Source organism: Oncorhynchus tshawytscha, linkage group LG01, assembly GCF_018296145.1.
Source record: "Oncorhynchus tshawytscha isolate Ot180627B linkage group LG01, Otsh_v2.0, whole genome shotgun sequence".
Classification (NCBI taxonomy): domain Eukaryota; kingdom Metazoa; phylum Chordata; class Actinopteri; order Salmoniformes; family Salmonidae; genus Oncorhynchus; species Oncorhynchus tshawytscha.
The window spans coordinates 55,997,229-56,013,443 of NC_056429.1; the positions used below are offsets into that span (position 1 = coordinate 55,997,229).

General features: G+C 47.4%; 1 protein-coding gene across 1 annotated transcript in view; it reads left to right on the forward strand.

Moving 5' to 3' along the window:
* LOC112253641 (PH and SEC7 domain-containing protein 1) overlaps positions 1-16,215 on the forward strand; it is a 73,840-nt gene that overhangs the window by 14,542 nt on the left and 43,083 nt on the right. Inside the window, exons 2-5 of the mRNA XM_042323310.1 lie at positions 3,911-6,591; positions 6,744-6,855; positions 9,494-10,034; positions 10,176-10,637. Of these exons, the coding sequence (XP_042179244.1) occupies positions 4,105-6,591; positions 6,744-6,855; positions 9,494-10,034; positions 10,176-10,637 (3,602 nt within the window). The 5' untranslated portion in view covers positions 3,911-4,104. The remainder of the gene's footprint in view (positions 1-3,910; positions 6,592-6,743; positions 6,856-9,493; positions 10,035-10,175; positions 10,638-16,215) is intronic.

The following is a 16,215-nucleotide window of genomic DNA, read 5'->3' on the forward strand; positions in this document are numbered from 1 at the left end:
TTTAGTGTGTCTCTGCAGTGACTGTGCAGTTATGGGTGTGTGAGGCGTATATGTGTGACTGCCCTCTACCATGCCTGGCACTTTCCCAGGAGAGTCATAACACAACCCTGCTTTTTCCTGGGATTTCGGATAGTCATGATCAGCCCCTGCATCGTCACTTATTTTAACTTAATATAATACATCAATAAAATCAGTTTAGCCTCAAATAAATAATGAAACATGTTCAATTTGGTTTAAATAATGCAAAAACAAAGTGTTGGAGAAGAAAGTAAAAGTGCAATATGTGCCATGTAAGAAAGCTAACGTTTCAGTTCCTTGCTCAGAACATGAGAACATATGAAAGCTGTTGGTTAATTTTAACATGAGTCTTCAATATTCCCAGGTAAGAAGTTTTAGGTTGTAGTTATTATAGGAATTATAGGACTATTTCCCTCTATACCATTTGTATTTCATATACCTTTGACTATTGGATGTTCTTATAGGCACTTTAGTATTGCCAGTGTAACAGTATAGCTTCCGTCCCTCTCCTCGCTCCTCCCTGGGCTCGAACCAGCAACACAACGACAACAGCCACCATCAAAGCAGCGTTACCCATGCAGAGCAAGGGGGACAACTACTAGAAGGCTCAGTGCGAGTGATGTTTGAAAAGCTATTAGCGCGCGCTAACTAGCTAGCCATTTCACTTCGGTTACACCAGCCTCACCTCGGGAGTTGATAGGCTTGAAGTCATAAACAGCGCAATGCTTGACGCACAACGAAGAGCTGCTGGCAAAACGCACAAAAGTGCTGTTTGAATGAATGTTTACGCGCCTGCTTCTGCCTACCGCCGCTCAGTCAGATACTTAGATACTTGTATGCGCAGTCAGATTATATGCAACGCAGGACACCCTAGATAATATCTAGTAATTTCATCAACCATGTGTAGTTAACTAGTGATTATGATTGATTAAATGTTTTTTTTATAAGATAAGTTTAATGCTAGCTAGCAACTTACCTTGGCTTACTGCATTCATGTAACAGGCAGTCTCCTTGTGGAGTGCAACAAGAGGCAGGTCGTTATTGCGTTGGACTAGTTAACTGTAAGGTTACAAGATTGGATCCCCGAGCCGACAATGTGAAAATCTGTCGTTCTGCCCCTGAACGAGGCAGTTATAACCCACCGTTCCTAGGCTGTCATTGAAAATAAGAATGTGTTCTTAACTGACTTGCCTAGTTAAATAAAGGTATATAAAAAATAAAAATACCGACAGAATAAGAACAAGTCTTCGATATTAATTACTAGTCTGCAGCTAGGAATTCTGTATCATTGAACGCGAAGAACGACATCCGCCGAAACATCCATCTATAACGAATGTCACTCTGAACTATCCCCTCTAACCACAACCAAGAGAGAGAAGGAGAGAGACGGACAATTCTACAAAAGACACAAACTTTTCACCAGCGATCAAGACGAGACACTGAGCGTAAATATATATATTGATTGCAATTGTTCCCGAATGAGTGAGCGTTCATGTGTAAAGGATTAGCATTTCAATTGTTATAATTATCACTCTGTAGTGACTTCTTACTCGACCCCCACTTCCCCTTTTGTCTAACAAGCCGCCATGCCGGTTTAGCCCACTAGGGCACATTCTCATTTCATGTAACCACATTTACCTTGTTTGTTTGTTTATGCATTTCTGTGAATTACGTAGTTAGTAATAAATAAATGATTTAAGACAATTGATGTATGGAGGACTCATAGTGAAGACTTGGTTCGTGCAGATAACCAACAATTTACGACGTTTGGAATGAGACTAACGTGAGGTAGAGTAAATAATCAGAAGACTATGCATCAGATATGAAAATATCTTAAAGGTTATATTAGGAAATTATAACCTTATAATCTGAATATTTTTCCTTGGTCCCAACTTCCTAGTTAATTAGTTACATGATTAATCAGTTGATCGCGTAATACTAATTACAGAGAATCTTTGATAAAAACTATAAGTCTTCAGTTAATGATAGTAAAGACACGACACTGCCCTTCTTGACACCAGGCCATCCTCCAAAATTCTTTGCCTCACTGTGCATGCAGATGCACTCACATCTGCCTGCTGCCATTCCTGAGCAAGCTCTGTACTGGTGGTGCAAGATACCGCAGCTGTATCAACTTTAGGAGACGCTTGCTGGACTTTCTTTCTTCACAACAATTGAAGTTCTTGATGATCCGATAAATGGTTGATTTAGGTGCAATCTTTTATTTATTTTTTGAATTTTACCCCTTTTTCTCCCCAATTTCGTGGTATCTTGTCTCATCGCTGGGTTGTGTATCGGAGGACGCATGACTTTCAACCTTCGTCTCCCCCGAGCCTGTACGGGAGAGACGAAGGTTGAAAGTCATGCGTCCGTTGTGTATCGGAGGCGCGCTAACCAAAGTCATGCGTCCTCCGATACACAACCCAACCAGCACTGCTTCTTAACACAGCGCGCATCCAACCCGGAAGCCAGCCGCACCAATGTGTCGGAGGATACACCGGCTCGGGAGAGACGAAGGTTGAAAGTCATGCGTCCTCCGATACACAACCCAACCAGCCGCACTGCTTCTTAACACAGCGCGCATCCAACCCGGAAGCCAGCCGCACCAATGTGTCGGAGGATACACCGTGCACCTGGCAACCTTGGTTAGCGCGCACTGCGCCCGGCCCGCCACAGGAGTCGCTGGTGCGCGATGAGACAAGGACATCCCTATCGACCAAGCCCTCCCTAACCCGGACGATGCTAGGCCAATTGTGTGTTGCCCCACGGACCTCCCGGTCGCGGCCGGTTACGTCAGAGCCTGGGCGCGAACCCAGGGACTCTGATGGCACAGCTGGCTGGCGCCCTTAACCACTGCGCCACCCGGGAGGCCCCTAGGTGCAATATCCTTGCCTGTGAAGCCCTTTTTGTGCAAAGCAATGATGACGGCACATGTTTCCTTGCAGGTAACCATGGTTGACAGAGGAAGAACAATGATTCCAAGCACCACCCTCCTTTTGAAGCTTCCAGTCTGTTATTTGAACTCAATCAGCATGACAGAGTGATCTCCAGCCTTGTCCTCGTCAACACTCACACCTGTGTTAACGAGAGAATCACTGACGTGATGTCAGCTGGTCCTTTTGTGGCAGGGCTGAAATGCAGTGGAAATGAGGGAAAGAGGGAATTTGGCAAAGAGGAACTTTTGCAATTAATTGCAATTCATCTGATCACTCTTCATAACATTCTGGAGTATATGCAAATTGCTATCATACAAACTGAGGCAGCAGACTTTGTGAAAATTAATATTTGTGTTCTTCTCAAAACTTTTAGCCACGACTGTATGTGTTAAGTGTTGACAGGGCTGTGGTTGATGAGTTTTTAATCAATTAGTCAGTTACAGGACGTGAGTACTCTATGCATGCACTTTCTCCAGCATTGCTCTATGCACAATTGTGCTCCACTGGTTGGTAACGATACAGCAGGACCTGATCCTGCTAACCATGATAGTAGGTTCAGAGGTACCAACCTTGAGCCTCACCCAAAATGACTGGGAGTAGCTGTTTCTGATGTCTGTGTTGCCTACAGTCACCTGCCCAGGGGGTCAGGGGAAAGCACCTAGACCATGGAGTCATGTGGTGATTCTGGTAGACAATGGCATGACCGAATCACCTCCCAGGTTATGCAAATGATCGGATCAGAGGTTTTTTATATAACATAACACACATTCGGCTCCTCCGAGACAAACTTAGGTGAACACACACAAACAAAAAATACACACCACACACACACACACACACACATTCAACCATGGATTCTGAATATCCTTCTGTGTCAGTTTGTTTGTTTGTTTTATTGTCTTTTTTCTAAATGGTCCTAATATATTATTGACTCTTTTTTTCTTTATCTTTGGCAGACTGAAAAGAAGCTGAGCATTGCAGCATGGCAAAGATGCCTGCCGATCATCCTCCAGCTTACTAACCCTCACCAAATGGACCCATTTAGTTTCATTTGGGGTTAGGAGGTTTAGGATAAGAGCACTAGTACTATCAAAGACCAAAAAAATACAAAAATTAGACAGAAGGCTCCACTGAGGCCAGTGTGGGGACCATGTCTAAGTCAGGCAAGATCCTGCACCTGTATGTGGAGGTGAGGTCTGTCCCAGGGAAGGAGCTGGAAGGTGGTGTGGAGGGGATGCACCCACTAGTGCTCCAAGTACCTGACATCCTACCTCGGTCCCAGTGCACCCCCAGCCACTCTACCTCCACCTCTACCTGTACCTGCACTTGCCCATCCACCTCCACCCCCAGCCCAGCCTCCATGTCCCCAGGGGTGTTGCATAAAGATGGGGGCAGCAGTCCCAGCCTCACCTCCAAGTCCTCCTCCAGACAATCTGTCAGTTTCCAGCTGGACCTACCGGACAACTCCGGACCGCCCACACACCACGAGCAGCGTCTGCCTTATGAGGGGATTGGTCAGCTGCTCTCCAATCTCCAGCCTGCACCCAATGGGCTGCAGCATGACAGTCTGGTGCTCGCCCGCTCCTCAGACATTGAGCACTACCACAGGAGGGTGCCCCTATCCCCTGCCTCCTCTGGGAGAATAACGTCCCCCTCGACTCCAACCAGTGGGCGCAGGTCCTACGATGGCTCTGGTGTGGGAGACGAGGGCAAGTGCTCTGTGGTCAGCTTTAGCTACATAGAGAAAGCCAGCATTAAGTCTGTGGACAGCCCCCGCAGTGCTGTGTGCCCAAGTGTACTTGAGAACCCTTTCAGTAGAGGTGTGGAGGAGGGGTATATGCCTGCCCACCTTAGGAAGAGGCTCAGTGACCCTGTGTGGTCGGATAGCTCCGGGAGCTCCAGCCCCAAACTGTCCTGTCCCACCTCGGGCAGGTCCCCCAGGAGCTCCCCCTGCCTCCGCAGGGCCACTCTGGACACTGTGGCCAGAGAGGCCACCTACAGGGCCATGGAGGAATTTGGCTCCCCGGAACTGAGGCGCAGACTGGCGGCCTACAGCCCAGACAGAAGCCCCAGCCTGCCTCGGTACTACCAGCAGCAGCCCCGCTGCCAGTCCTGGGGTGGGTCCCCGGTCCTGCCTAGGGGTTCCAAAACGCTGCCAATCAATGCACACCTCATAGACTCTGACAGGAACCGTGGTTTGAATGGCCTCCCCAGAAGCCCAGCTTCTCACCAGCTCTCTGTTCAAGCCAGGCAGTCCTACTACAACTTCACCATGTCCCCTTCCAGTGTTAGCTGCCACCATGGTGTCCAGAACCACAGGCTGTGGCTGGGGGACGAGAGCCCCAGGCTGTCCTCAAAATGTGGGGACCACAGCCCCAGGTTGGCCTGCAAGTTTGGGGACGAGAGCCCAAGGTTGTCTTCCAAGTTTCGCCCACCATTACCTGCAGGCAGGCCCACTGCAATTCAGCATGAAATACCAGCAAGCATGATTACCAGCACCCCAACCTCTTGCGACCAGAGGGCTAGCAGCCACACCAGCCACCGCACTCCTAGCGATAGCCCCTGCTTACCAAACAAGGTCAACTCCAAACAGTCAGGTCAGTCAAATGACAGCAAGCTGGGAGAGGGATTGAACCAGACGAGTGACAGAAGAAGTAACTCCCCAGCCACTAGCCCTCACATCGCCCGTAAGCTGGCGGAGGACGCAACCAAGCTGTCCACTATCTTCATGGACAGGGGGACTCCCTCCCCCACTCTGTCACAGGCTAACTCCACCAGGTCAGAGAGCCCCAAGTCTGGCTACATCTCCAGGGAGTCTCAACCCTACGCCACCCTCCAGGGCCAGGGTTCTCCAGCACAGCCCCACCCTGAAGCTAACACTCACACACACTTACAGGACCATAGGTGGACAGACAAGGAGTTTCTTAGAGCTGGACCCCACTCCAGAGAGTCTAGACCAGGTCAAGGACAGGGGCAAGCCTCCCCCCTCCTACTGCAGAAGGGAACCTCCTCCCCTGCTATGCCAGCTACGCTGCACCTGGTGGTAGCATCCCACAATCCTATCATAGACCCAAGGCTGCAGAGAGCTGAGCTGCTGACGAAAGACAGCCCCACCCTGCACCGCCACCAGCCCCCGCAGTACATGGGAGACCGAGGCTCCCCCAGCCTGGAGAGGAGACCGTATGACACCCGCTTCGACAGAGGGGGTCCGAGGGACAACCCGGAGAGCAGCAGGCGCCTGATTATAGGACTTGACATGGAGCCGCCAGAGAGCTGGAGCTCCAGGATGCAGCAGTGGAGGGAGAATGGGTCCGTTGCGGACAGGGAGGAGTCCTATAGTGAGAGTCCGACTGCTGATGGTGATGAAGTGTATGTGGTGACCAAGGAGGAGCTGCAGCAGAGAAGTAATGGTGCAGCTGTGTTGGGGTATCAGGGGTATAAACATGGAGTAAACAGGGAACAGAGGGGGGAGACCCAGGACCATAGTGGGGCACTGGGGTCCTCCCAAAGCTCCAGTGGAGTGACAGGCAGTCTGGGGGAGAGCACTCAGCCAGAACGGGACTGTCTCTCTCCAGAGACATCCAGCCAGTCCAGCCAGAAGAGCAATGACACTGAAGAGACAGCATCTGGGATGCAGGTGTGTGTGTGTGTGTGTGTGTGTGTGTGTGTGTGTGTGTGTGTGTGTGTGTGTGTGTGTGTGTGTGTGTGTGTGTGTGTGACTGTTTACAAGTGTACATTATACCTTATATATCACCTACTCAATCATTCTCATTGTCTGTTGTGTTGTAGTCGGAAAGCGGATCCTCTGTGCTGGGCCCATCCTTGCACTCCCAGAAGATTGCCCGTGCCAAATGGGAGTTCCTGTTTGGACAGCCCATAGAGGACAGCCATGATTCTAAAGGTGGGTGGTCCTGAAAGAGATCTAATGCTGCGTTCATAGCCAAGTGGGAAGGTGGTATTTACCATATAAACTCAGCAAAAAAAGAAACATCCTCGCACTGTCACCTGCATTTACTTTCAGCAAACTTAACATGTGTAAATATTTGTATGAACATAACAAGATTCAACAACTGAGACATAAACTGAACAAGGTCCACAGACCTGTGACTAACAGAAATTGAATAATTTGTCCCGGAACAAAGGGGGGGTCATCAAAAGTTTTTTTCTTTTTATATTTAAAAAAGTAACAGTCAGTATCTGGTGTGGCCACCAGCTGCATTAAGTACTGCAGTGCATCTCTTCCTCATGGACTGCACCAGAATTGCCAGTTCTTGCTGTGAGATGTTACCCCACACTTCCACCAAGGCACCTGCAAGTTCCCGGACATTTCTATGGGAAATGGCCCTAGCCCTCACCCTCCGATCCAACAGGTCCCAGACGTGCTCAATGGGATTGAGATCCGGGCTCTTCGCTGGACATGGCAGAACACTGACATTCCTGTCTTGCAGGAAATCACCCACAGAACGAGCAGTATAGCTGGTGGCATTGTCATGCTGGAGGGTCATGTCAGGATGAGCCTGCAGGAAGGGTACCACATGAGGGAGGTGTATGTCTTCCCTGTAACGCACAGCATTTAGATTGCCTGCAGTGACAACAACCTCAGTCCAATGATGCTGTGACACATCGCCCCAAACCATGACGGACCCTCCACCTCCAAATCGATCCCGCTCCATTGTACAGGCCTCGGTGTAACGCTCATTCCTTTGACGATAAACACAAATCTGACCTTCACCCCCGGTGAGACAAAACCGCGACTCGGGTTTGTGCCCATAGGCGACGTTGTTGCCGGTGATGTCTGGTGAGGACCTGCCTTGCAACAGGCCTACAAGACCACAGTCCAGCCTCTCTCAGCCTATTGCGGACAGTCTGAGCACTGATGGAGGGATTGTGCGTTCCTGGTGTAACTCAGGCAGTTGTTGTTGCCATCCTGTCCCGCAGGTGTGATGTTCGGATGTACTGATCCTGTGCAGGTGTTACACGTGGTCTGCCACTGCGAGGATGATCAGCTGTCCGTCCTGTCTCCCTGTGGCGCTGTCTTAGGCGTCTCACAGTACGGACATTGCAATTTTATTGCCCGGCCACGTCTGCATTGCTCATGCCTCCTTGCAGGATGCCTAAGGCACGTCAACGCAGATGAGCAGGGACCCTGGGTATCTTTCCTTTGGTGTTTTTCAGAGTCAGTAGAAAGGCCTCTTTGGTGTCCTACGTTTTCATAACTGTGACCTTAATTGCCTACCGTCTGTACTCTGTTAGTGTATTAATGATCGTTCCATAGGTGCATGTTCATTAATTGTTTATGGTTCATTGTTTCCCATGTTTGTTCAGTGTTTAAACCCTTTACAATGAAGATCTGTGAAGTTATTTGGATTTTTACGAATTATCTTTGAAAGACAGGGTCCTGAAAAAGGGACGTTTCTTTTTTTGCTGAGTTTTACTACGGGGAAAAATCTACTTGAACATCGCTCCAACTGGTTATTAGTAGTGGGAAACAAAGGACATCCAGCCAACTTGACACAACTATGGGAAGCATTGGAGTCAACATGGGCCAGCATCCATGTGGAACACTTGGAACACTCAACAACTTGTAGTCCATGCCCTGACAAATTGTGACTGTTCTGAGGGCAAAAGGGGTGCAACTCAATAGTCGGAAGGTGTTCCTAATGTTTTGTGCACTCAGTGTACATGAAAGCTGTTCTTTTAGTTTGTGGTTGGCACAGCTTGTTGGCCATTAGCCAATCAGCGTTTCTCAAACTAGTTCAAAACACGTAAATGCATCCAACTGGGAATTACTATCTTCCCACTTGGTTATGGATGCAGGATTTGCCTCACTGTCTTACTCTTCCTCCTCCATTTCGGACTTCCTAGTTCGTCAGCCCCTTCTCGTAAACAAGCAGCTACTTTCACAATACTCTTGTAATCCAATTAGCTCTGGCTAGCTTTGGCTTTAGCGCCATCATGGCCTGGCATCAGCTCTGTCCTTATTAAAGTCGGACTCTCTTCCTTCACAAACAAACACTTTCTTTGTTTACCTTTATTGATAGTTTAGAGTCTAGACATCTCAGCCTCATACACAGCTAATCTGTTTCCTGTTAAGTATTTGGACTTTAGAGAATCTGTTCCCTTGATTTTGATGACATTTTCTATATCTCTGCATCTCTCTCACTCATTTTCCTTCCTTCCCTATTATGTTACAGTACTCAGTTCATCCCAGACAGTCTGTTATAGGTCCCAAAACAGTGAATGACCATAAACACTACCACCGTAATAACAATCTATACATTTAGAACAGGTCATTTTATTACATTTGCATGTTTTTAGAACAGGTCATTTTACTAAGTGCTACCAAACGTTGAATGTTATTACCGTAGTCAGTCCACTCAATACTCAATCATAATGGAATACAATCTCAAAATGACTACTGAGCTTTAGAACAGGACTTTTTTTTAAACCAGATTTGCATGGTTTTTAGAACAGGCTAATTGTTCTATATTATTCCTACTCACTTTTACATGCTCTGTTTGTCTCTTTTGATATCCCAGACTCCTCTCAAGCCCCCCCGAGTGGGACCTCCAGTGAGTCTCCCTTGCCCACCTCCTCCCTGCTCCTGAAGCCCACAGGTCACTGGAGGGGATGGGATGATGAGAGTCAGAGTTTATCCTATCACGATGTCCAGCAGGTGGTGGATTTGGTGACTCCGCCCCCGGTCTCTGTGGTTGGCTTCTCGCCCAAGACGGGCATCATCCGGAGAGCCATCAACTACGCTGAGACAGACTTAGATGCTGTGCCCCTGAAATGCTATAGGGAAACAGACCTAGATGAGGTGATATTGGCTGAGGCCGAGAGAGAGCAGGAGGAGGTGGACTCCGCCTTTGGGAGTAACCGCAGTGTGCTCGGCACCTCTGCCTCCAGCGCCAGTACCATAGTACGCACTGACGGAGAGGAGGACGAGTTGGAGGAGGACGAGCTGGAGGAGGAAGAGGAGGAGGTGGTGAGCTGGGCCAGTGTGAGGATGCAGGGGGATAAGAAGAGACAGCATGCCACCCAGGAGGACAATCAGGTGTACAGTCTCCTGCTGAAGGGGTGAGATATTCACTGCAGCTCAGACACACCATACCCTGTAGTCAGTATGTAAAGCATTTATAGAGACACAAATATAGTAGATATTTGCCAATCAGATACCTCATGTGTTCCTAATACATTCTACATGGTGTCTTCCTGTAGTTGTCCCCTGGACCACATATCGGATGCCCAGTCAGCCCTGAAGTCCTCCATCTCAGTGACTAGCCCTCGCAGGACCTCAGTGGATAGCCTGGACTCCTTCAGCCGCCACTTCGAAAGGATCATTGAGTCTCACCGAGCAAAGGGCACCTCCTACAGCAGCCTGGACAGCGTTGACCTCTTGACCTCCAGCGGCCCACCCATATTCACCTTTGACCTGCCCACCCTCACCCCTAAGATCCAAAGCCAAATTTGTGAGAGTGCTCGTCATATCATCGAGCTGAGTTTTGCCCCCCTGGCCCATCCAGAGCTCCCCAGTGTGTCTGACCCCACATGCTCTGAGAACACCCTGGCCCCCACAGGAAAGGGGCTCAGTAGCACCTCTGAGCAGGATTATACGTCAGGAGGGAAGTCCCGGTTGGAGAAAGACTGCTTGCGAACTAACTTAGGCTTGCCTTTCATCAGGTGAGTGACAGACAAACGTGGACAGTGGACATCTTAAGGTCTGCTTCATTTAGACCCTTTTGTATCAGATTCTCTGCAGTGTCCGTGCAGGAGAAAGTGGTCGCACGCGCACACACACACGCACACACAGCTGCAGTCACAACATTTTAACAATCTCTAAAGGATCGTTTAGCTGTGACATCTCTTGAGTGCATTTTTGTGTTTGTTTGCCATTGTCCGCAGGGGCGTGTGCTGGTGATGGTGGCAACACATTTTGTTATATGAAGATCCTATTATAAGATATAGGATCATATTATGCAGTTTCATAATGATAAACAGCTTATGCTGCATTGGTAATACATCTCTTTACTGCTGTTAGATGACCACTGTCACTAAAATCTCATGCCATGTGTTGTCCCTGGAATGGCTGTTCCCAATTACTTCGATTACATTTAGATGTTTAGGGCCTATAATCTAAACATGTGTGACTGGCATATGTTTGGTCTGGCATTTCCAATATTGACAGACAGTGTCTGCTTTGCATACAGCTGTTTTGATCAGAATATGACTGATCTGACCAAATGAACTGTGTAGACATACACTACATGACCAAAAGTAGTTGGTCCCCCCTTTGCTGTTATAACAGCCTTCACTCTTCTGGGAAGGCTTTTCACTAGATGTTGGAAAATTGCCGCGGGAACTTGCTTCCATTCAGCCACAAGTATTAGTGAGGTCGAGCACTGATGTTGGGTGATTAGGCCTGGCTCGCGGTCGACGTTCCAATTCACTCCAAAGGTGTTCAATGGGGTTGAGGTCAGGGCTCTGTACAGGCCAGTCAAGTTCTTCCACACTGATCTCGACAAACCATTTCTGTGTGGACCTCACTTTTTGCACGGGGGCATTGACATGCTTCCACAAAGTTGGAAGCACAGAATCGTGTAGAATGTCATTGTATGCTGTAGCGTTAAGATTTCTCTTCACTGGAACTAAGGGGTGTAGCCCGACCCATGAAAAACAGTCCTAGACCATTAATCGTCCTCCACCAAACTTTACAGTTGGCACTATGCATTGGGGCAGGTATCGTTCTCCTGGCATCCGCCAAACCCAGATTCATCTGTTGGACTGCCAGATGGTGAAGCGTGATTCATCACTCCAGAGAAGGCTTTTCCATTGCTCCAGAGTCCAATGGCGGCAAGCTTTACACCACTCCAGCCAACGCTTGCCGATCTTAGGCTTGTGTGTGGCTGCTCTGTCATTGAAACCCATTTCATGACGCTCCCGACGAACAGTTATTAGGCTGACGTTGCTTCCTGAGGCTGTTTGGAACTCTGTAGTGAGTGTTGCAACCGAGGAGTGATGATTTTTACAGGCTTCAGCACTCGTGTGTCCCGTTCTGTGAGCTTGTGTGACCTACCACTTCACGGCTGAGGCGTTGTTGCTCCTAGACGTTTCCACTTCACAATAACAGCACTTACAGTTGACTGGGGCAGCTTTAGCAGAAATTCGACGAACTGACTTGTTGGAAAGTTAACACCCTATTACAGTGCCACATTGAAAGTCACTGAGCTCTTCAGTAAGGCCGTCATACTGCCAATGTTTGTCTATGGAGATTACATGGCTGTGTGCTTGATTTTATATACCTGTCAGGAACGGGTGTGGCTGAAATAGCCAAATCAACTAATTTGAAGGGGTGTCCACATACTTCTTTTGTGTGAGTATGGTATACTTTATATGCCTGTGAAACTCAACCGCAGAAATTCAGTTGTACCACTAGATGAGGCCAGAGAGCCACTGTTTCTTTTGTTGTTTATCCACAAATGAGTTTTGAGTACCGTATTGTCTGTAACATGGAGGGATTGAGTTGTGGTTTGAATTCCTGTGATTTGGGCTCAGCGGTATGATACCTCTTTGGTTAAAGTATTGGTGTGGACTTTTGATTGGATGTGTGTGCCTGATGATTTACTTGAAAAGTGAACAAGTGTAATGTAGAGTAACTAAATTGGTGTAATTTTCATTGCAGTTATTTTAATTTGTTTACGAGACAAATTCTATTAATATGGGCCTGAGAAAATCTAGGTACTCGGGCCCTCCTAATGAATGTTCATATACAGTATGCATACGTGTACATTATGTTAAACAAATAATGAGTATACCAAACATGAGGAACACCTTCCTAATATTGAGTTGCACCACCCCGCCCTCCCTTCCACAGGGATGCTGGTCCATGTTGACCCCAATGCTTCCCAGAGTTGTGTCAAGTTGGCTGGATACACACGTGAAACTGTTGAGCGTGAAAAACCCAGCAGCGTTGCAGTTCTTGATACAAGCTGATGCGTCTGGCACCTACTGCTATATCCATTTCAAAGGCCCTTAAATATTTTGACTTGCCCATTCACCCTCTGAATGGCATAGACACAATCCATGTCTCAATTGTCTGAAGGCTTAAAAATCCTTCTTTAACTTGTCTCCTTCACTTCATATCAGTGTAGATGAAGAGGATTTAACAATTGGGATCATAACTTTCACCCGGTCAGTCTGTCCTGGAAAGAGCAAGTGTTCTTAATGTTTTGTACACTCAGTGTATGTTCTACAGTATGTGTAGACCGACTCATATCCATTGTATCTTCCCATCCAGTTCAAATCAAATCAAAATTTAACGGCCACATACACATGGTTAGCAGATGTTATTGCAAGTGTAGTAAAATGCTTATTCTTCTAGATCCGAAGGTGCAACAGTATCTAACAGGTAATATCTAACAAAACCTAATACATACAATCTAGTAAAGGAATGGGATGAGAATATATAAGTATAAAATATATGGATGAGCAGTGACAGAGCGACTAAGATGCAATAGATAGTATAGTATATACATATTAGATGAGTAATGCGAGATGTGTAAATATTCTTAAAGTGGCATTATTAAAGTGACTAGTGTTCCATTTATTAAAGTGGCCAATGATATGAAGTCTGTAGGTAGGCAGGCGCCTCTCTGTGCTAGTGGTGGCTGTTTAACAATCTGATGGCCTTGAGATAGAAGCTGTTTTTAAATCTCTCTGTCCCAGCTTTGATGCACCTGTACTGACCTCGCCTTCTGGATGGAAGAGGGGTGAACCGGTTGTGGCTTGGGTGGTTATTGTCCTTGATCATCTTTTTTGCCTCCCTGTGACATTGGATGTTGTAGGTGTCCTGGAGGGCAGGTAGTTTGCCACCGGTGATGCGTTGTGCAGACCGCACCATATTCTGGAGAGCCCTGCTGTTGTGAGCGCTGCAGTTGCCGTACCAGGCTGTGATAGATCCCGACAGGATGCTCTCAATTGTGCACCTGTAAAAGTTCAGAATTGTTTTTCACCCTCCTGTGGTTGAAGAGGTGCTGTTGCTCCTTCTTCACTACACTGTCTAGGTGCGTGGACCATTTCAGTTTGTTGGTGATATGTACATCAAGGAACTTTCCACCTTCTCCACTGTTTCCCATTGGTGTGGATAGGGGGGTCCTCCCTTTGCTGTTTACTGAAGTCCACAATCATCTCTTTTGTTTTGCTGACATTGAGTGAGAGGTTATTTTCCTGACACCACACTCCGAAGGCCCTCACCTCCTCCCTGTAGTCTGTCTCGTCGTTGTTGTTAATCAAGCCTACCACTGTAGTGTCGTCTGCAAACTTGATGATTGAGTTGGAGGCGTGCATGGCCACGCAATCGTGGGTGAACAGGGTGTACAGGAGAGGGCTGAGAACGCACCCTTGTGGGGCCCCAGTGTTGAGGATCAGCAGAGTGGAGATGTTGTTTCCTACCTTCACCACCTGAGGGCGGCCCGTCGGGAAGTCCAAGACCCAGTCGCACACGGCGGGGTCGAGACCTAGGGTCTCAAGCTTAATGATGAGTTTGGAGGGTACTATGGTGTTGAATGCTGAGCTGTAGCCAATGAACAGCATTCTTACATAGGTGTCCCTCTTGTCCAGATGGGATAGGGCAGTATGCAGTGTGAATGGCGATTGCATCGTCTGTGGTCCTATTGGCGCGGTAACGAAATTGGTGTGGGTCTAGGGTAACAGGTAGGGTGGAGGTAATATGATCTTTGACCAGTCTCTATAAGCATTTCATAATGACAGAAGTGATTGCTACGGGGCGATATACAACTTGAAGTAAATGACTTAGTCACATGCGCCGAATACAACAGCTGTAGACCTTACAGCGAAAAGCTTACTTAAGAGCCCCTAACCAACAATGCAGTATAAAAAAATATGAGTAAGAATAAGAAATATAAGTAACAAGTAATTAAAGAGCAGCAGTAAAATAACAATAGCGAGACTAAACTCGGTACCGGTACAGAGTCAATGTGTGGGAGCACCGGTTAGAGTAGCAGCGGCGTAAAACAGGGGGGTCAATGCAAATAGTCTGGGTAGCCATTCGATTTGGGGGTAGAAACTGTTTAGAAGCCTCTTGGACCTAGACTTGGCGCTCCGGTACCGCTTGCCGTGCGGTAGCAGAGAGAACAGTCTATGACTAGGGTGGCTGGATTCTTTGATAATTTTTAGGGCCTTCATCTGACACCGCCTGGTGTAGAGGTCCTGGATGGCATGAAGCTTGGCCCCAGTGATGTACTGGGCTTTGATGGCACTATGGTGTTGAACACTGAGCTGTAGTCAATGAATAGCATTCTCACATATGTGTTCCTTTTGTTCAGGTGGGGAAGGGCAGTGTGTAGTCAATAGAGATTGCATCATCTGTGGATCTGTTAAGGCGGTATGCAAACTGGAGTGGGTCTAGGGTTTCTGGGATAATGGTGTTGATGTGAGCCATGACCAGCCTTTCAAAGCACTTTGTGGCTACAGACGTGAGTGCTATGGGTCAGTAGTCATTTAGGCAGGTTACCTTAGTGTTGGGCACAGGGACTATGGTGGTTTGCTTAAAACATGTTGGTATTACAGACTCGGACAGGGAGAGGTTGAAAATATCAGTGAAGACACTTACCAGTTGGTCAGCGCATGCACGCAGTACATGTCCTGGTAATTTGTCTGGCCCTGCAAACTTGTGAATGTTGACCTGTTTCAAGGTCTTGCTCACATCAGCTGCGTAGAGCGTGATCACACAGTCTTCCCGAACAGCTGGTGCTCTCATATATGTTTCAGTGTTATTTGCCTCGAAGCGAGCAGTTAGTTTAGCTCGTCTGGTAGGCTTGTGTCACTGGGCAGCTCTTGGCTGTGTTTCCCTTTGTAGTCTGTAATGATACGAAAGGCAGTTTGATCTAATAAAATGCTGATTTAACCATCCGTCCAGGTTTACAAGTTGATTTTGAGAAAATTAAGTTTACCTCACTTGGCTTTTGATCCAAGACCCATTGTTCTAGGACCAGATTTGTTGGAAAAAATATGAACAAGTAAAACCATAAGAAACCATAATACCTTAAATGTTTTTATAAAGGAACATATATGGTGTCATTGCTGTGGGCCAGTGGTTCCCAAACTTTTTATAGTCCTGTACCCCTTTAAACATTCAACCTCCAGCTGCATACCCCCTCTAGCACCAGGGTTAGCGCACTCTCAAATGTTTTTTGTTGTTGTTGCCATCATTGTAAGCCTGCCACACACACACATTTATAAA